This window comes from Nomascus leucogenys, chromosome 13 (genome assembly GCF_006542625.1).
Source record: "Nomascus leucogenys isolate Asia chromosome 13, Asia_NLE_v1, whole genome shotgun sequence".
Lineage (NCBI taxonomy): Eukaryota > Metazoa > Chordata > Mammalia > Primates > Hylobatidae > Nomascus > Nomascus leucogenys.
This window is the reverse complement of record NC_044393.1, coordinates 50,756,610-50,778,342: the sequence shown is the minus strand read 5'-3', so window position 1 is coordinate 50,778,342 and position 21,733 is coordinate 50,756,610. Positions and strand designations below refer to the sequence as shown.

Below are 21,733 nucleotides of genomic sequence, written 5' to 3'. Positions count from 1 at the left end.
AAACCACACTTCGACGCGCTATGATTCCATCTCCAACCCAACCACATCAGCAGTCCCCATTTCCCAAGCCCCTACCCACCAAATTATCTTTAAAAACTCTGATCCCTGAATGCTCGGGGAGACTGATTTGAGTAATAATAAAACTCTGTCTCCCCGCACAGCCGGCTCTGCGTAAATTACTCTTTCTCCATTGCAATTCCCATCTTGATAAATTGGCTCTGTTAGGCAGCGGGCAAGGTGAAGCCATTGGGCAGTTACAAAGGCACCAGTGTCTCTGAACCCACAGGGAAGTTTAAATGGCCTTCTATGTCTCATGCTTCCAACCTTTCTTTCTCCCCCACCCCCAACCTTCTGGTTTCAATTTCCACAAGCATTTAGACTCATCTTTTACAAATATAAGTCAGATTTCAGTCCACTGCTTAAAACCCTGCAATGGTTCCCATGGACTTAGACTACAGTTGAGACTTCCTACCAACAGCACATGAAGCCAGCACTGTCTGCCTCCTGCCACTCTCCCTTGCTCCCCGTACTACAGCTGCACTGGGCTTCTCTATATTTCTTGGATGCCAAGCTCCTTTCCACCTTAAGCCTTCTGCCTGGACTGATTTTTTTTCTGCAGATCCTTTGCGTGTCTGGTTCCATTCTGTTGAACAGTTCTCAATCAAGTTACTTACAGAACATTCCCTGACCAACCCATAAAAAGAAGCACCCCTCCTTTCATGGCAACATTACCACATCACTCTGTTTTCCTTTCTTCCTAATTTACCAATGAATGAAGAGCTTTTATAGGGGTGGGGGAGTTGAGGGCATTACTTGTGTTCTTGCCTTCTTCTTGAGCCAGAGGTCAGCAACATTCTGCTAGACAGTGGTATGGATGCTTTATTTGTGCCCACAGCCTGTGGCTTTCAGGCTATACAGTACGTCCGCAACAGTCTTCTGATATACTTGTCCAGTATCTGTATCACTGGAACAAATCAAAACAAGACCCCTTATTCAAATGCAGGCAAATGTGGGCACTTACTTATAGTGGATCCAGACTCAGGCCTGTTCAGGGAGCTGATGATGACAAAGCCGAAACCCTCGTTCTCTTTGCGGTGAATGACCACATCACTGGTCTGCAGGCTGTGGGAGGCGAAGCCTTCAGGGGGAGAGGCGTTGCTACTGGGGGCAGCGTGGTTGCTGTTGGTGTAGGTTGCGTAGTCACTGCGTGGAGAGCTGTGGTGGGTGGATACAGAGCCTGGACTTCTCCCGTTCTCTGGGCAGGGCTCCCCTGCAAAATATACCACACACAGGTAATCAATTACTCGACAAGGGTCTCAATGAATGCTTCCTATGTACTAGGCACTGTTGTAGACGGTGGTATTGTTACAAGACTGGTTGAATTGCTTCTCTTTCTCCCAGATTTGCAGAGCATTTGAAAAGCTACAGACCTAGGTGTGGAGCTCCCAAGGTCTTGCTCAGTTCTAGTTTTCATAGCAAACACAGGTGAAACCCCTCATCAGCCTCCTCTGTGCTGTTACTGATTTATATCTTCCTCTCATGAGGACTACAAACCCCTGGGACAATGCCTAGTTTTAGATATTGAGGTTCTTCTTTGCATAAGAATAATTTACTGGAGATGGTCATAAAACAAGTAGAATCTTAAATGATATGGTGCATAAGAATCACTTAAATAAATTGTAAAAATAAGTACATCTTCACGGGCCACCCACAGAATGTTTTTTCAGTAGGTCTGGGCACAAGAATCTGCATCAAGTTTCAAGGCTACACTTTGAGAAATGCTGCTGTAGATGTATTATAAGGAAGGCTAACGGCACAGGGGCCATCCATGTAAAGTTAACTATCATGCATTTTTCTAAAGAGCTATATTCTATTTTATAATATTCTGCTAGCCTAGAAGTATTGATTTACTTCATGTATGTGGAAAATATTCTTCTTAAAAGTAGTTTGCACAGCTTTTTGTATATCAGCCATATCACAATGAAGTGGCTTAAAAGAATAAACAAATAAGTTGAGATTTTCGTTAAAAAAATAGCTTGCTCACTCTAGGATCAAATCTAATTTCAGGCTCTGAAATTATGAAGTTTGAACCTCTAAGGAGCTGTTGAAGGTCTTTTCCATTTTTACAGTCCATCTTAATATAAAATACGCCCTATTATCAACCAGATAAACCAAACTAATACTTTCATGAGAAAAAGCCAGCATATTTCCATGGAGAAATGATAGAACGTTGGCAGCCAGAAGAAACTAGTTTTTGAAATGAAAGTTTATCTGTCATCCAGAAAGAATTTTGTCATTTTAATTTAATACCTAGGTATTGGCACTCTGATGAAAAGAACCGAAGCAGGCACCTAGAATAATGTAATTAGAAATAGGGCTGCTTTCATTCCCATCTTAAAATTTGATTAGTGTACTCAAAAGATGTTTATGTAACAGAGGAATAATAAGATGGAAAATAATCACCACTAATTATTCCATTTTGGGTCCCTAGGTATATATAGTATCCTACGTAGAACTCTGGAAGGTGTCACATATGGCAAGTTAAAAATAATTATCAAAAGTTCCAATAAAGGCTCTTAACCTTACAAGCTGCAATTCCATTTTGAAATGAAAAAGTCAGGGAGAAAAAACAAAGACTGCAAGAGATGTTTTGTTACATTGATACCTAAAAAAAAAAAAAAAAGAAGCTGCATTTGTTTATATACTTAGATTTTAAAAATGGCCTAACCAAAATGTACTAATTTCTTGTTTGTAATTACAGAATGAATGAGACCCAGGCTGTTGCCGGTTATTATTTGGTAAATTTGATTTTTCTTTAAGATCTAATTAATCACGTTTAAATAAAAGAAAAAATGGGTGCTTTTTGTAAGAAATGTACTTAGGTCATAAGAGAACAGAATGTCAATGTCAAAGCCTTTCTTTCTGTTCAAATGGTATTTAAAGCTTCGCTTGTAAAATGTAGCCTCCCTGCTGGAACACATCATCCAAAGACAAGTTGTTATTGTCTTGGTGCATCACATGTCCTTTATCAGTCCTTGTACGAGTTGGAAATAAAGTGATTAAGGATAGTCAGGGAGAAGAAAAACAAACAATTATTATGCTGCTACATTAAATTGAAAATCTCCTCGAGTTATTGGACCAAATCAGTAACTAAATGTCATAGGCAGTGACAAGAGAGATCTCATTTTCTGGCTGTCATATTTTAGGAGGTTGAGAGCTGTGGTTGTCAGTAAGTCGGCAAGAAAGAAGAAGCGCGGTGGCTCACGCCTGTAATCCCAGCACTTTGGGAGGCCAAGGCGGGTGGATCACGAGGTCAGGAGATCGAGACCATGGTGAAACCCCATCTCTACTAAAAATAAAAATTAATAATAATAAAAAAAATTAGCTGGGCACCGTGGCAGGCGCCTGTAGTCCCAGCTACTCAGGAGGCTGAGGCAGGAGAATGGTGTGAACCCGGGAGGTGGAGCTTGCAGTGAGCCGAGATTGTGCCACTGCACTCCAGTCTGGGCGACAGAGCGAGACTCTGTCTCAAAAAAAAAAAACAAACAAAAAAACAAACAAACAAACAAAAAAAGAAAGAATTATCTGTCTTTGCAGTAAAAGGCTGGGAGTGGCAATGTTACAGGTTCTGGAGAGAGAGAAAATCATCAACTAAGTCAATGTGAGGATTCCCTGGGTAAGTGAAAGAGTCATATACATTAATAGGATACTTTTCTATTGCCTTTGGACTTCTCTTTCAACTTCCAGAACAAAGTTCTTTATCTTTAGCCAAATGAGCATATTTAAAATCAGGAAGTTAAGAAGACTTCGAAGGTCTTCCTGGGCTTGTTCTGGGCCCTCGACACTTGAAAACTGGTCACATGATTGTCTTTCAGGGATTGACCCCACATCATTTTTCTACTCATCTGGCTCTGGACCCAAGTGAGACTGTTTTCTTTCCAACAGTCTTTCCTACTGTAGGGCATTAACAGCCTTGTTTTATAATAATATAGTAAAACATCCTAAAGTGACTAAATATCATGTATTATATAATTTTTTTAAAGAAAATTCACTAATTTCTAGGATCCCTGACTCATTCATCTAGCTCATACACAAGTGGCTGCATAGAATTCAGTCACTTAGTATCAAGTCAAATAATTAGTTTTGGTTTGTTTTTTTTTGTTTGTTTTGAGACGGAGTCTCACTCTGTCGCCCAGGCTGGAGTGCAATGGCGTGATCTCGGCTCACTGCAAGCTCTGCCCAGATTCATGCCATTCTCCTGCCTCAGCCTCCCGAGTAGCTGAGACTACAGGTGACCGCCACCACACCTGGCTAATTTGTTTTGTATTTTTAGTAGAGACAGGGTTTCACTGTATTAGCCAGGATGGTCTCGATCTCCTGACCTTGTGATCTGCCTGCCTTGGCCTCCCAAAGTGCTGGGATTACAGGCATGAGCCACTGTGCCCCACCTAAATAATTAGTTTTTAGGGTAAGCTGTTTCATCTCCACCCGTCACAGTGGAACTCATCACTGTGCTAAGAGAGGGTCTCCCACTGGGAATGTGGGAGTCATTGACAATGCCTGCCAGGTGAGATGGTGTAGACCAGGACATTTAACTATTGGCCAAGGGCTGTTCCTGGTCTGCACAGTGCTGGCCTGTACTTCATTCGATAATTGTTAAAACTAATTTCCCTTTGGGAGGACGAGGCGGGCGGATCATGAGGTCAGGAGATGGAGACCATCCTGGCTAACATGGTGAAACTCTGTCTCTACTAAAAATACAAAAAAATTAGCTGGGCGTGGTGGTGGGCGCCTGTAGTCCCAGCTACTTGGGAGGCTGGGGCAGGAGAATGGTGGGAACCCGGGAGGCGGAGCTTGCAGTGAGCTGAGATCGCGCCACTGCACTTCAGCCTGGGCAACAGAGCAAGACTCCATCTCAAAAAAAAAAAAATTGCCAATGTTTGTAAATAGGGAGATTTTATAGAAATACCGATTTCCGGTTTCTCTTGACATATTTGGCACCAGTCAGCTGGAGCTCGGTGATGGCTGCTCCTTCAACTGGGTATGGGGTTTGCAGGTCACCACAGTCCTGCCCACTCCCCAGGACCTCTTGCAAATGCCTCATTTACTCATTTATTCACATAGTGAGGAATTCTCAGCACTGAAGGAACTTGTTCAACTGGACCCTTGGTTTCTCTTCTAGACCATATGCTACATACCAGGACTCTAGAATTCTGTAACCATATAGACCTTGCCTGCTTCCAGGGTGTGCCTGGGTCTCTTCTCAGGACTGTCTCTGGAAGGATGACAGCATTACAGACAGGCATATTTTGCCTTGAAGCATGGCTGAGGCAATGGGATATATGTATGGACAGAGCTTGGTCATGTGGGCTGTGATGTCCACATGCATGTGTACCAGGTCCCTCATGGTCCTCATGGGGCAGGAGCAGCCTACAGGCGGTGGCCCTGAAAATGTGAGGGGCTGGCCTGCCTACAGGCATTTGTGCAGACATTCCCAGTTTATACTCATCAAGGCAGACAGCTTATTTAAATGGGTGACATGGTTGCAGACAAACAACAAGGGAATGCATTTAGAATTGGCAAAAAGTGTAGTCACCAGGATCAGGGAATGTACTGGCACCTTCAATACTGGCTAAACTTTTCACCCATCTGCCAAGACAACCTCCCCTTTCTTGGCATTAGGCCAAGAATTAGACTTTCCCTTAGGTGTTAGAGAAAAGATGCTGATAGCTTTAAGACCGACTCTAACGTGTTTTTATGAAGTCATAAAATGTTCTTTCACATCAATTCTAGATTTACACTTTAGGAAATTCCTCAGAGACATGGTGTGCATCCAAAATAATGTGCCATTAGGTTGAATGTCTCAAAGCTGATCTGCTAAACATATAAATATTTATGCTTTTCAGTATAATAATTAAAGCCTCTCTTCTAATATCCTTGGGTAAAAAAACAACCAAATACTGGAGCTGGAGGCATGGATAAGGCATCTTCTCTCAAAACTAATGCAAGGTGAAAGTGTGTGCTATGACTATTTGGTAAATAAAACTGGAGGCAATTTATTATCCATAGTTGCCTGCTGAAACAATAAAATAAAAATAAATGAATAAAAGAAAAATTGGAAGCACTACTTGATAGCTTCTTCCTTTACTCAACAACTTCTGACTTTTGATAATCTAGTTTATCTTCTGATTGAAAATTCTGGCTTTCTAGGCCAGGCATGGATCACTGAGGCAGAAGGATCACTTGAGCCTGGGAGGTTGAGGCTGCAGTGAGCCGTGATTGTATCACTGCACTCCAGCCTGGGTGACAGAGTGAGACCTTTACTCCAAAAAAAATTTTTTTTTTTTTTGCCTTTCTATCCTTAGTATGTACATTTAAAAATAACTTAATATTTGGGGCAAGTTTTTGTGTTATCTTAGTTTTTGCTCAGTGTAACTAACCTTTCTGTATCTCTCATAATGAATGTGTTCTCTTTCTTGAACATCAGTTAAGAAGCCAGTGCCCTCTGTCTTCTGAGGTGGGGCGGGCATTTGTATAAGCTGAGGCAAGGAGAAGGCAGAAGTGTGTCATCCCTATGACCTTGCTTCTTCCTAGCCCTTTTCCCACAGCACTGCTCCTCTGTGCAAGGAGGCGGTGATGCTGCTCCTCTTCCTGCTCCTATCGCTTCCTTAGCTAATTGCTCACTTCCCCTCAGCTTGGAACCATCCACTCCTAAGCCAGGCTTGCACCTCCCACTGCCTTTGCTTAGGAAAGCATAATAATAACAAAACGACAATGACAACACCAGTCCTTGAAAAGGCATCTCCATTGTCATATGCATTTGTAGTTGTCCCTTCTCACTTTGAAGAAATGGCAGCTATGAAGAAAGGTCACCTTTCCACGCCTGTTTTTTAAATCTTTTCCATCCTATTTCAAGGCATTACTTTGCTATCAAAGTATCCTTTGCTGAACTTAATATTTTCAATGCTGATGAAGCTTTCAAGGAAGAGTGGGCTGAATAAACTTGGAAACTCTCCTGGTGTGAACGAGCAATCTGCAGCATAACATTTTCAAAAATTAAATGCACTTGAAATGCACTCAAAAGCCTAACTGAGTAAAGTTGGTAAGAGCTGCAGCAAAGAGCATCTTTACGGAAGTCACATGATCCACAAATTGCAGGAATACATTTTTGCAGCATTTGGTACACACTTCAACAGTTCGGGTTGATTAAAAGAAAATTTAATTTGCAATTATCAGCTGGTGACAAGGGGAGCATGAAATTATGTTGGTGCATTGGTTTTGCACTTTGTGGTATATTTCCTTGTAAATCAGGTATCTTTTTAATTTATCTTTAGGTTATAGAACATACAGCACAGCAAACTTTTTACTAAAAATTACTCCGCAGGGAGAGAGACAGTTAAATGTTAACGAAGCAAGCACTGTCTTCCTCCTGGCATCTAGCCCAAGGATAAGGCACAATTTAAGATGCTTTACTTCTTTGGGTCAAGTGACATGCCATGAATTTCTGAAGACAAATGGCACCTCTTAGCAAAACCTCTATAAGATATAAGATATATAGCAGTCTCTACTGGTGAGGGCTAACAATTCTTTTGACTTGCCCTTTTAAATGACCGCCCTTGCTCATGGTCTAGTTTCTAGGGGGACTTAGAGAGAAAAGGATTTTTCGTCACACGAATAAGCCTTATCCTCTCTACTAGTCATTCACAGCATGTCATTAGCCTGTGGTCCTCTTCTAGAACGCAACTGGTATAACAGCACATATGGGAAGACTCCCTGTATTAGGGAGTGACATTTGCTAAGTTCTGGCCTAACATCTTCTAATTCTCTAGGGGAGAGGATTGTGGTTGAATGGGGTAGGGGACAAAGTAACATAAAGAAATAAGCACTGGCCCTAGAGAGAAGAGTCCCTCTCTGCATTGTCACAGACTCACTGTGGACTGCTGGGCAAGCTATCAAACTTCTGAGCCTCAGTTTCCTCATCTGTAACAAGAGGCAGCTCACATAGCTAAGGTCCTTCCTACTTCTAGTATTGATGATTCTGTATGAGGGCTATCAAGGGGTCAAGCAGAGAAGCCAGTGGGCCGCTGGGGCAGAAGGTGACAGCCGAGCATTATTGGAGCTGCTGCCCCTGTGATTCGCAGAACAAAGGCTGGGTGGTTTTGAGGGGAGATAATACAATCCCAATGTTATTGAATGCTCAGATTCTAAAAAAACTGTGATGCTTGTAACTGACATATTACTTAAAAATATAAATAATTTTTTGTAGGGTTGATATGGTAAAGAGAGATAAGTGGAATCATATTATAAATACAAGGGCTGACTTTGAAAAGTATGTCTTTGGTGGATTCCTTTATGAAGCTGAGAAAATGGTTGTAAAGGGAATAATTATTTCCAATTTATCTGTTACATAAATTTGGAACCATATGAATTGTGTTTTCTTGGAGCAAGGTACAGCTGTATTTTTTCTATATCAGGAGCAATAGCTTTATTGTTACCTTTTATCAAGCTGTACAATGAAAGCTAATTTTCCATCCTGGTTGCCTCATGATGGCATCAAAATGCTATGGCTCTTGGTTTGCAAACACATTTTCAAATGGCATATTTTCCGTTACTATCATGTTCTTCTTAGAACTAGCAACTACCAGAAAGCAGAGAGCGTACATACCTTAAATTAGCCCCAGGCTATTCTAGAAATTTTTAATGAATACACTTAAAATACAGGCCTCAAAGACTGGATTTTTGTCCAGTGGGGCGAAAATCAGCACTTTCAAAATCATCATTACTTTTGGAATATCTAGGTTGTTTCGTTCCTCATATAATATAGAAATGGATTTAAAATTTTGTTTCACGGGGCCTTACTGTGTCTCATAAAAGCATCTTGCCACCTAACCCTCGATTGCTGCAGCAGGCTCCAGGTACATACCTCCACATAGCACCTTTCTTCTCACAGTGAGGTTGACCTGCCCATTGCGGGCTGCATGGTGCATGAGGTCGATGACATAGCGGTGGGTTTTGCCGGCTACTGGAATCCCATCAACATACACAAGCTCGTCTCCTGGGTGAAGGCGGCCATCTCTGTCGGCTGAGCCCATGGCAATGACGGCTCCAATCAGAATCTAGAGAAGCAGTGAGAAGGAAAGGACATTCACATTTCAAACCTTCTTTTTCCTTTTCTTTTTTTTTTTTTGAGATGGAGTCTCGCTCTGTCACCCAGGCTGGAGTAGTGGCCCAGTCTCGGCTCACTGCAAGCTCTGCCTCCCGGGTTCACGCCATCTTTTTCCTTTTGATATACAGTTATATAACTTGTGGAAGATTTGATTCTCATGTTCCATCCCTTGCCCTCAAATATAAGCATGAACTTGTAAAGTAAAAAATGAGATGTTGGAAAGATGCCCTTTCAATTCTTTCAAGTTGTTCAGTGCTAGGGATAAATATTTTGAACATGCTGCTGACTGCCATGAAGTTTTGGGGACACCTGCTTTCTGGCTCATCATAAATGATGAATACCCTTAAGGAAAATTCTAATCCCAAATAATCTGATGCTACTAGGCTGAAACAATGTGAGGATTGAATTCTGGCTCCGTTTCACATTTGTGTGGTCTTGGGTAAAGCTTCTTAAACTCTGTGTGCCTCAGTTTCTTCACTTGCAAAATAAGAAAAATAATAATCAGACCTATTTCATGGAGTTATTGGGAGAATTGGATGAAATAACTCATGTGAAGCATTTAACTTTTTTCATGGCACTTAACGAGGGATCAAAAAGAGTCAAGGGGAAACTAGCTGTTGTACATTGTTAAATTCTGACAAAGATTGAAAGTTTTCTTTTTCTTTGCTTTGAAAAGCTGGAGGATAAGGAGAAAATAAAACAAAACAAAGCAAACTCATAGTTGGCTTTTTCTGGCCAGTTGACTTACTCAGAAAAATCTTAAACCTTCTCCAGATTTTTGCCCTATTCTTTTGAATACCTCCTCAGAGCACTGTCCTCTATGCAAAGGACATTCCCAGTTCTGCCTGTTCCCTGAAGTGCTTCCGCTATTTAGGTGGCTACTGTGCCAGGAAGTGAGAAGGTACCCATCTGGGAAATGTGGTTATTTTTATAATTCCCTGAACCAGGGACTGTGATGAATGGCAACACATAAGGTTTCCCATATCCCATTAGAGGCACTCAGTTTAGTGTCCATTAGCAGGGCTTTTTTCTTTCTCAGAGGAAAGAAAATAGTATTAAGTATTTTAATTTTGCTGTTTAACCTATAAACAATTTTTCAAACTCATGACCAATAGGTCCCCCTTTTCTTTTGCCAGTGGCTTAGCCACACAGCAGCTGATGGCAGTGGTTACCATTAGCCTGATGATACTACAGAGGCTACGTTTTATTCTAAATCCCTTGCTTCCAGATTGATTTCCTTCAGGCATAATAATTTCTTTCAAATCCCCTATCTGTGAATTCCAGCTAATTTGCAGAGTTGCACCATCATGACCTTCGGGCTTGCATGTCTTCAGGCTTGGCAGCAGAACCATTCCTTTGCACTGAGTCTCACTGCTCAGTGTGGCCTGTTAACATGATAGCCAGATCTGAACGCCCAGGACTTCTCAGATATGTGCAAAGTTATAGTCTGAAGGGCGTCACAGACTTAGTCCATGGAATAGCTCTCTTTCTACATAGGAATGAAAATTTCCCACACTACTTCTGCTTTCCCCTTATTCCTGGGGAGTGAGGTAGGGTGAGAAATAGATTTGCTTCTGTGTGGAATATTAAGTGTTCTGACAAATGATTCATGATTGCTGTCACAGGACAGGCCTGACATCTCCTGCCTTAGACTGGCTGCACAGTGCAGTTCTTTCCCTGCAACTCACTGTAACCATTCACTGCAGTCCAGAAGTTGGGTATGCTCTGACATTCTCCACTTTCCCTTCTTGTCATGCCAACCTGAATTTATGAGTTTCTTTATAAAGATGTTCCAATCTATTCTTCAAAAGGCTTAACCCACTATGGAGCACTTCAAAGATTTGGTAAGTGCTTTGTGCAAAAGCCAGTTAAAATAAATGTTTCTCCACTGTCCCATGAAAAGGTACATTTAGTTGGTTTGGCCTAAAGAAAATGCTTCAACCTTTAGCTTTCCTATACACTTTAGTGAGAGAGTTTACAGCTAGTAATAGAGAAAAAAAATGGCTTGTGAACTTCTTGGCTGGCTAATAATCAATTTTAAGGTATAGCTCTGATTCTAACTGATGAAAGTAAAACACAAAATAGTGGTTACAACTGAGAGAGCCACAGCTGCTACTGGGCCCTATACAAAAATAGTAAAGATGAAATTTCATATCAGAAAATTCCTCTCTTGCTGTAGGAGAACAGCAAGATATACAGCAACATTTACAGATACTCTTAACATTACAGTGTGTGCCAGCAGTTTAATATCATTTATTGAAAAAAAGAGCCCAGTAAAAGATCTGCTTTTCTACCATATTGCTGTGATATGAAGTACTCCCCTCATTAATTCATTTATTCGACAAATATTCATTGAGCCCAGGATACTTTTAGGTGCTAGAAATTCATCAGTGAACAATAAACAAAAATCACTCCTCTATAGAGCTTCCATTCTAGTGGTCAGACAATCATAAATATAATAAATGTGTAAATTATATAGGATGCCAGAAAGGATGTACTATGGAAAAAATACAGTGGTGGAGATTGGTGTCAGTCATGTGGTCAAGGCAGTGCTACAGTTGGTTAGAGTAGGCCTCTTATATATTTATTTCTAAATAGGCAGTATATTCAATTACCCCTTCAATTGAATATCTAATAAATAGCATATTCACTATAACACAAGTATAAATTATATAGTATTACATAATTATTATATGTATATATTATTATATAGTTACATTATATAATGTATCCTTAGCTGTATTTCAAAAAAAGGTTGCCATACTGTTAAATAAAGTTGAATTGAGCCGAGCATGGTGCGCTGTGTGGGTGCTAGTGGTGCTTGCCCATTAGCAGTATTGTACAGTTACATTTGCTCCATCCATCAGGAGCTGCAGCCTTTGCTGGGCGGAGGCTGACCACTTGCACCATCACTGCTTCCAGCTCTCCTGCCGCTGTGCTCCTTAGCCTTTGGCATTTGGCACCTTTGTGCATTATATTTCACTGCTGACACAGAGATAGCTCGATATATCTCTCTATTCCAAGAAAAAAAACAACTTTTTTTCATTTACTTCCAATATGATTTGTATACTTGACACATTCTATTATTTCCCCTTTGCCACCGTAGGGACTGGATAATCTATGATTCTATCTTGCACTGTAACTCATATTGGTTTCCCAGTGCATACATTCTCATGTTCGCTTAAGCTGTTGCGAACATGCCTCAGGATATCTGACCCTTTAAGTCAGTAGTTCTCAAACTTTTGGATGCATAGGAATCACTGGGTAAGCTTATTAAAACAGTTCTGGACCCACCCCATGAGAGTCTGATGCTGCAGGCCTGGGAGGGGCCTGAGATTCTGCAGGTTTAACAAGCTCCCAGGAGTTGAATGCTGCTGGTCCACAGATCAATCACCCTTTGATGGCAAGGCTCTGATTCTTCTCACTTCCCAATAGCCACAGGATCTGTGGTCTCATTCATCATGTCCCAAGTTGGCTGAGCATAAGACCTGAGCTCCCTGACCCATCACAGTAGCCGCTTTCTAGTTCTGCTAAGACACCTATTCCCCTTATCACTGGTGCTAGGATCAGGATCCCTTACTTACCAGGTCACACCCTTTTAGTCTTGCTGACCCCTGGCCCACTGGCCAGTGAGCCTTCCAGCCAACTCTAGCCTTGCCCCATTCATTACTTCCCTCTAGCCCAGGGGGACTCTTCAGCCTCAGCTGACCCTTCGGTTCCACTATTCAGTTTTCTCTTCTCTGCCCTCTTGGAAGAGGTTTTTTTTTTTTTTTTCCCGATCCCCATTGCTTTGGCCCTGAAGGAAGAGCTTTGTGGCAAAACAGAGCAAGAAAGAACTTCTCCATGAACAACTGATCTGTGGCCCTATTTTTTCAATTGCCTTCTCTAAAACCCCAAAGAAACAAAACAATTCTACTTTATCTCTCGCTGTGAGGGCACAGAACAAAACAGAACATTTGATGTGAAATAACAGCAATTCACATTCAAGTGGCTGCGATCCCAGTAAGTCAGGGGAAAAACTCACACTAAAAAGAAAAAAAAAAACAACAAGTAAGACACAAACAAACCCAAAACCACCTTTCCAGGCCTTTTGATCGCTTTAATTCTTTCCTGCACTGCCCAATGTTAGCCTAAGCCCAGTAGTATCTGCTCTGTAGTATCTGTAGCCTGGGACAACTTCCCACTGTGGCAAGCAGATTTCAGGCTCTTTCCTTCTGAAACTCCTCCAACCAGTGCACACCAGACTCCTGTGACAAAGACCAGGTCTGTCATTGTCTGTCTTTGAATGGCTTTTCTCCAATGCAGTGTTTTCCAGATCTCTCCCTCTTGATGCCTTTCCATCTCCTCAGCTCACAGCTGGAAATCCCATTTTTGTTCCTTTCTGGCAACTTTTCACTTCTTTCTGTTTCTATTGCTATTTAACTGTGAAAAGTATTTCCTCTTGCAGGAAAAATGCCCATATGCTTTGTCTGAGCAGGAGTCCTGCTGTTCATTATTTGCTGAAAGCCGTGCTGTTGTGTTTAATGTGCACCCTGGGATGTCAATACCATTTCGTATATATGGAGGCAGAAACCCATTTGATGTACTTATGAGACCTCCTTTAGTTGGGACCAAATCACCTTACGCGCCTCTCCCTTTGTAGCTCACCAGCAACTAAATGAGGCTAGCATATTTTGTTTGTTATCTCTGGACTTAGAATGTGGAAAAGCTAGAAGGAAAGGCTTATGGGAGATCTTTACAGTTTCACTGTCCCGGACAGGGTCATTCTGAGATTCAATATCCTGGTTTTCAGGACTAATTTTTTGGCTTTGTTTGTTTTGGAGAGACTTAGGCTGCTACTTTATGGCTTAAATGTCAAAATTGTAACTTGCAGCATGAGTATGTCTTAAATCATTCAAATGAAGGAATAAACCAGAATAAATCTAAGTAAACACAATAGGATAACCAGCAATCCATGTAATCTGAGGAGGCTTATCATAAATACTTGATGCCTGCCCACTGGAGGGGAGAAAGGATTCAGGAATGCAAAGCCAATAGTCAGAAGTGATAGGAACCTGGGACCTTGTGTACAAAGCAGGCAGAAAAATGTCCTGAGGCTGGGTGGTGATCATGGCTGCATTCACACATCTGAGCTTCATTTTGAACAGTACATCTTCCATTCTGGTAACAATTCTATTGCTTCTGTGCCAGGCAAAGTCCAGCAAGGCCACTCTCCTCTTGAGCCAGCCAAGACTATTCCCTCCCTGTGACTTGGTCATGCAATCCCTTCTGCTTTTGGAGGAGGAGGGGAGCAGTTGAAGATAATATCTACAGAATAGGGTGCTGGCTTCCCCCCAAAGCAGTAAAACCATGAGCCAAGAGGTCCAATAAATTCAGAATTTCATTTTGTAAAGACTCTGTTAAAGTAAGTATCATAGAAAGAATTAGAAACTTTGTCTCTTTGCCTTCTATTTATTTTATAGTTTAATGTTATTTGTATTTATTAATGGGAGAAAGGACCTGATAATCTTTTCAGTGCTTAGGTTAGATTTTGTAAATATCTGGCCCTGGTTGAAGGCTCCATTGGCATAAAATATTCATCTTTCCAATGTCTTTTAATTCAGTCCTCTGGGATGGATACTGGGATGGGAATCCCAAAGACAGTAGCTTTAAAGAGTAACACAGGCATACAGGAGTTTTGGGAACTGCAGCCAGGCTCAGTCTAAAAGGGACCATTGCTTAGTTCCAGCCAGTGGTTGTCATGGAGAAAGGCAAGCTCAATGTTGCTAAATTTAATTTTCAAGAGAAGATGAAAATCGATTTTTCAAAAGGTGAAGTTAATTGGTGCTCAACAATTGTAAAATACTGGGCGAACTAAACAAAACATGCTGTAGGGCCGCCAGGACGCTCTCTCTGTTTCTGGGACTAGGCCACTTTAATTCTACAGAGCCTGTAGAATTTAGAGGCCTCAGAAAATATAAACTCCAGATCCTTACTTGTTCTGAGAAGCTCAGGTGACAGTTTTGACTTGGTGGAAAAAATACTCTCTTCAATTCCATTTAATAAATATTTACTGTACCAGGCTAGGCTTGGAAGACATAAACACCATTAAATTACAGTCCTTGACTTCGAGGAGCTCAGAGATTAGTAAAAGGGGGAAAAAAAGAGCATGTGAGTCAGTGTATTCCAGAACAAACAGAGAGCTCATCTTTCTGGTGGAAACCCCTTAGGTTGGTAAGTTTGAAGTATTATGTTAGTATAAGTGCAATGGATTCTAGATGGGTTTACCCTTAAATGCCCTATAATTGTTTCAGCTAGTGCTCAGTGTCCCACAGAATGATACAAAAATTGCCTTAAAGTTGTATTTTATTTTGAGCATGGTTTCATTTTGTTTCATTCATTTGGTATCTTTTAAGCACATGGCTTTGCATAAATAATTTGATCTCAGCCCAAAGTGAAGTCTGGCCATTCTCCCTGGTTCCTGAAAGGTAACCTTGAAACCCTTGGAATTAGGAGTGTCTTTGTCATTCATGGTGAGCCCCTTTGACCATACCTGATGGTTTATGCTAAGGAGATGACTCAGGATGGGGCCAGCCACACCAATAATCTTAGGGTAGGGGCTGACCATACCCGAAAGACCAGCAATGTAATTAGAGGGTTGTGCCTTTGAGCCACATGATATCAGCCTGGCCTCTGGGGAAGAAAGGGGGCTCAAGATTGAGGTCATCCTTGTGGGCAATGGTTCAGTCAGTCATGCCCATGTAACAAAACACTGGGATAAAAACCCTGAACACCAAAGCCTGGGTGAGCATCCCTGGCTGGCAATCCTCTCTGCATGAATGCTGGAGGATAACAAGTCCCTAAGGGTGACGGAAGTGTCACATTTGGAACCCTTCCAGACTTTATCCTGTGCACCTCTTCTTTTGGCTGGTTCTAATTTTTATCCTTTCACTACAATCAAACCATAATCATAAGTACAGCACTTTCTTGAGTTCTGAGTTGTTCTAGTGAATTATTGGACCTGAGGAAAGCTGTGAGCACAGGACAGTTCTCTGGTTGGCCTCGGACTCACCCAATTTTTTCCCCTTTCTCTCTTGTAGTTCTCAAGAATAACTATAGAAAGTGCTAGGAACACAACATCTCGAGATAAAGAGGGGCTAGCTGGAACAGCCTGCATTCTGTTCCAGTCCCCCCTAGAAACAGGATGTCCTTCAGTGCTTGAGTCCAGTGTGACATACTTCTCCAGGGTAGAAAACCCACAGTAGGCTGCTTTTTGGGGCCCCTCAGCTGAGGTGCAAGTGTGAGTGGTGAGCCTTGGGGAACTTGCTCTTCATGAATCCTTGGCTTCTACTGTCACTTGCTGCCTCCCTGTAAGTGATAAATCCACTTCATGTAGCCTGGTGTGTGGGTGGGTGTTCTGTCTCAATAGACGCAGATAAGTTGGCAACCAGTGCACGGCGAACCTTCTACATGGTGGGGCCCCCAGATTCAGAGCTAGTGTTTAAAGTTGGGGTGGTCTGTGGAGACTGTTCCCTTAGACTCTGACATTTGGCAAACTTTTTTCAGCTGATGCCAGGAGTCTTGGGTAGAGGTGGCAGTCTGAAGACTGTGACCTTAACCTCGAGTTTGGCTCACTCTGGATAATGACACATTTTTCAATTATGGAGCACTCATGTTGGAAAAAAAGGGTAAGACAAAGTCCTTGCTTAGGAGAAATTTAAAATCCTGCTCATTAAACAAAACAGGCGACACATGAACAATCCTGAAGGAAGCCAAGCTGTATAAATATCCTGTGGAGGTCAGGAGGTTCTGTAGCATAAATCAGTGCGTTAAATGCTTACAGATATGAGGGGACTTGAGAATGTTTTCAGTTCTCTCTATTATAAAACAAGGTGAGTTATAGAGGGTAGGGAGGATGGAGGGCTGACTCGGTCACCTAGGATCCCTGGTAATCTCAGAATCGGAGATGGGGGAGAGTAAACAAAGCTGTGAATGGGAGTAAAACACAGCCAAGAGTTCCTTTTCCTTGTGACATGAGATTCTTAATTTAGTCTCTGAATAAATTTAAATCTGAAGTTACTTGAGCCCTGTATTTTACCTCAGCATTTTCCCTCCTCTCAAAGCACTAAGAAAAATCTGGCCAATCCTCCTTGGCAAAAGCACCTTCACGTCTTCTTTGGCAGCTGGGAAGTTAGTGACGTTCTGGTTGACTGTTGCCAAATTTCATCCCCAGGAATTCGGAAATAAGTCTTTTTTCCTGGAGAGCCCTCATCCTTGGAGTACAAGCTCAGCCTCCTGGGGTTTTCTGTAGAAAAGGACCTCATCAATCGTCTAGTTCAACTCCTCCCGCAGGGCGAGGAAGCGCCTCGGGGTTCCTGCTAGGTTCCCATTGCTTGCTTGAATACCTCTTGCGGGAAGGAGCCCACTCTTCACCCAGGCAATCTACTTTACTCTGAGACAATTTTAACTGTTTCAGATTCCTTTCATTTATTAGATTAACTTTTTTCTCATGAAGATTTCTGCCCAGGTTTTATTTTTATTTTAAATTTTATTTTCTGGGGCCGGGCGTGGTGGCACATGCCTGTAGTCCCAGCTACGCAGGAGGCTGAGGCGGGAGGATTGATTGAATTCAGGAAGTTGAGACTGCAGTGAGCTGTGATCGCACTACTGCACTCCAGCCTGGGTGACAGGGCAAGACTTTGTTTCAAGAAAACCACATATATATAATATTTATAGTACATATAGTATATTTAAAAACCATATATATATATGGTATATTTCCTGGGAGAATCTAGTAACAAGAGAAACAAAATTGATAATGATAAACATTTATTCAGCACTTAATATGATCCAGACATAATGCCAAGACCTATATATATATATATATATATATATATATATATAAAATCTCCTTTAATTCTCAAAGCTACTCTACAATGGAGCACTACTGTTATCCCCATCTTGCAGATGAGAAAGCTGAGGCTTAAAATTTAACTCCCTTGCGTGAGCTAGGATGGAGTTCAGGTGCCAGAGCCAGATGGGATGTAGAGAGCTGACTGCACTGCTCAGGCCCTGCACTTATTCAAAACTTTCGTGGACCTAACTTAGTCACATTGGGTACCATTTAAGACACATCTTTTACAATGAGTGTTTTATAGCTTATATTTTAACATATGCTCATAAATCTAGCCTTGCTGTGTTTTCTGTGTATTAGTGACTACTAGTATTTTATGTTTCACTCCGAATACACACACACACACACACACACACACACAAAGTGTTCTACAAAGCCCTTCTAAATTTCCCAATATATATTTTGCCAACTGAAGTTGACTTTATGAACACCTTCTGGTAATCCCTTAATTCAAATCTGGCTGAGATTCTGCAGTGCTGAGCTTGATTTTATTTCTGTTTATCCCTGTGTTTTATCTCCTTTGCTGTTTTGGTTAAAAACATACATAATTCTGCTGTTCCCAGTTGGGTGTTACCTCTACTCATAAACTGTTACCCAAAGATACCAGGGGTTCAGTGCAATTAGATAACAAAAATACTCAAGAGGAATTCAATCGATTCTAAAAAAGAGCAATGTCCCTACTGAATGTGATTTCTAATGAGATATTTGTCATGGGGATAACTGCATGTCGTGAGATCTTTTTAAAGAAAATAGCAAGGAAAAAAAAAAAAACCCAAAGCTTAAACTTCTTTATGAGAGTCCTAAAACATTTCCTTTTAGATATCACACTAAACACTATTTTCCCTGGTGTTTACTCATACAATACAGCCCCAAGCATGGAAATAAAGAAGATTCAACTCACAGGCTGTCCAGGCTCATCTCCCCCGAGGATTCTGAAGCCAAATCCAGACTCCATCCTCCGAAGGTGAACATCCAATTCCTTATAATCTGGACCTGGCATAAAGGAGATCCCATTGAGTAATGAATCCTGCCTCTTTCCCAGCCCCTGAGGAACTGAACATACCAATGATAAATTAATTTTGTGGATGTGATTAATGAGAGTGCTGTTAGGGTCAATGGAAACCATAGAGGATACAAAAAATATGGCAGCAAAAAAGTAGGTATTCCAAATTTAAGTAGTCTCTGGAATAATAGTGACCAGCCAAGGGCACTACTGGGGTATTACCAGAAGCAGAAAGAGTACATGAATTTTCTGAGTAAAAAAATTGATGCCTTTATAATTCTTGATTTTCCTGAGAGCATTCGGATTGCCTTCAAGAAGCTTGACTGTCACTTTAAGGATGTTTACTCTGATTAGAACAATTATTACGCAAGTAAGAGAGAACAGATGGCAAAACCCTGGAACTGTCCAGTAAAGCACTGCCTGGTAATTTATTAGTATCTGTTTATGACATGATGCATCCAGTTTAGGAGTGTGTGTGTGTGTGTGTGTGTGTCTGTGTGTGTGTGTAGGGTATAAACGTATGCCCAATAGAAGTTGTCTCTTTTAAAATTGCAAAAATTAGAAGATACAGAATTTAAACTTTCTTGTATTGAGGTTCAAGAAGCATTTATTTTCCGATGAACTCCTTTAGGGTTTTTATAACTTACAGGTAGAAATTCATCTGGGTCTAAGGTGGACTTTTATCACCGAAACATTTTAGAATGTGCAAGCCATAGACTGACTTTTGACTTCATGAGAGTACTCAAGATAAATAGAAGGTACTTTTCTGAAGTCAGCTGAAAGAACAGAGTTGTATTTCAAAATAAGCTGAAAAACTCTCCTGAATGTCATTTTTTCAGCCTTAGAAGAAACTAAAACTATTAAATATAAAAAGATTTTGACTTTTTAAGTAGAATCTGGTTTATGCTTAGCCTGTCCCCTTGCCCCTTGGCACCTTCCTCAGGGGGAAATACTTCAGTTGTGACCAAGCTGCGCATATTTTCATGCCCACTGCTGGGGTGCCAGCAGATGATCAGCAATTTAAAGAACTATTTATTATGCTGTCTCTTGCTTAAGAAATGTTTAGTGATTTCTGGACCTGAATGGTTTAAAGGAGGTATTAGAACTGATAGAAGCAGGTATTAAGTAAAATTCCCCTTGCTTAAACAGTATAGTTGTAGAAATTAAGATGACATTTCAGAGAATTCTCATGGGACAAAAATCCATGTCTGAGCCACATGATTATACAGTAGCACTCGTTGTAGAGAGAGGCTCATTGAATGCTGGCCAGGCAACTATTTTCCAGGCTCTGCAGTAGGTGGGACTGCTGGAGTGATCCAGTGTACAAAGCACAATTATACAGGCTTGCCTTGGTGCCCAACAACCTGGGCTATTCCCAGGGATATATGAAAGGCATCATTCACTTCTGAGATGTGGGCAAATGCCAATTATTTGTCTGGTGCTCTTTTAAATAAAGATGAATCAGGCACTTAAGTACATATGTTTGTATGCATTGTACAAGATTCAATGAGCATTCATACCCTTTTATGACCAAATGCACACATGACCAAGACCTTTTCCATTCAATGAATAATATGAAACTCTGCAAGAAGAATAACCAGTTAGACCTCCACATCCTTTAGAAATTGTATAATCAGTCATATTTTAAAGATGGGAGAACTTAAAAAATTCCATTCCTATTAAATAGAGGTGGTGGCAGAGGAAAGATGAAAATTTTGCCTTACACTCTATGAGACACAATTGGCTTTTGAACTCAGTTTCTTCTGACGTCTATATATCATATATGAAATCACATATTGGGGTGTGTGCTAAGGCTTTGGGAGTCTGGAGGCAGATGGAGTAGAGCTCTACAAAATCATAGCAGGTAGCTGTACTCCTCCCAAGGGAAGGAGAAAGACAAGGGGAGATCGGAGATGACAGATATTGCTCAATCACTGTTCAAACTTCTACAAGTTGAGGATAATACAACTGCTCATGGCAATCTCTTCTGTAAGTCACTTTAAGCTTGAAGGAACTCTAGACCACATACACATTAAAAATACAAATAGAAGGTGCTGTATTTGTGACACTTAAAATGATAGAGCCAGCATATGTTTAACTGGAACTTTTCATCTCCTGTATTCTCACTTTTGCATCATCACTGAATATGCTAAGTGGGAAATTGTTCTTCCAGTGACTTCAGCACCCATCCATATTGCACAAGGAGCTTTATAAGACCTTTATTGTGTGATCCATCTTATTTGCTACGTAAAACTTCTCCCCTAAAGAAATGCTGAAATTATGACGATCTCAGGAATGGAACTTTGAGAGGTGTCAAGGCACAAGAAGTTTGTCTTTTGTCAGAGAATCTGTGATTCCTGGAGGAATTAAGGGGCTTTTCTTTAATGAATAACTTATGACTTCTTTTTAGGAGAAACATCTAGATTTCAGCAAGTAAATTTTATTGAACTCTGAAGAACAGAGACACGAACAAGGCATTTATTCTCCTCTTCCTGCTCTTTATGCACATTTTGGTGACAATTCTGATCCTGTTGCTCTGACCCACCCTGATTTCAAATATAGGCTGGTATGTGCCAGCCATTTATTTCATCTTCACTCTTCCATTCTTCCCAGCAGGGGTGGCCAGCTTCATGGTTCATAAGCAGGTAGAGAGAGGCAAAGACAGACCCCT

The 21,733-nt window shown here is 41.1% G+C and overlaps 1 protein-coding gene across 13 annotated transcripts in view; it reads right to left on the bottom strand.

Annotated features, from left to right (window-relative positions):
* The window catches only part of MAGI2 (membrane associated guanylate kinase, WW and PDZ domain containing 2), a 1,476,658-nt gene that overhangs the window by 144,851 nt on the left and 1,310,074 nt on the right, over nucleotides 1–21,733 (bottom strand). For all 13 annotated transcript variants that reach the window (XM_030825454.1, XM_030825458.1, XM_030825457.1 and 10 more), the window contains 3 exons: nucleotides 18,961–19,052; nucleotides 8,924–9,116; nucleotides 1,022–1,270 (listed from right to left, as the gene is read on the bottom strand). In XM_030825454.1, the coding sequence (XP_030681314.1) occupies nucleotides 1,022–1,270; nucleotides 8,924–9,116; nucleotides 18,961–19,052 (534 nt within the window). The remainder of the gene's footprint in view (nucleotides 1–1,021; nucleotides 1,271–8,923; nucleotides 9,117–18,960; nucleotides 19,053–21,733) is intronic.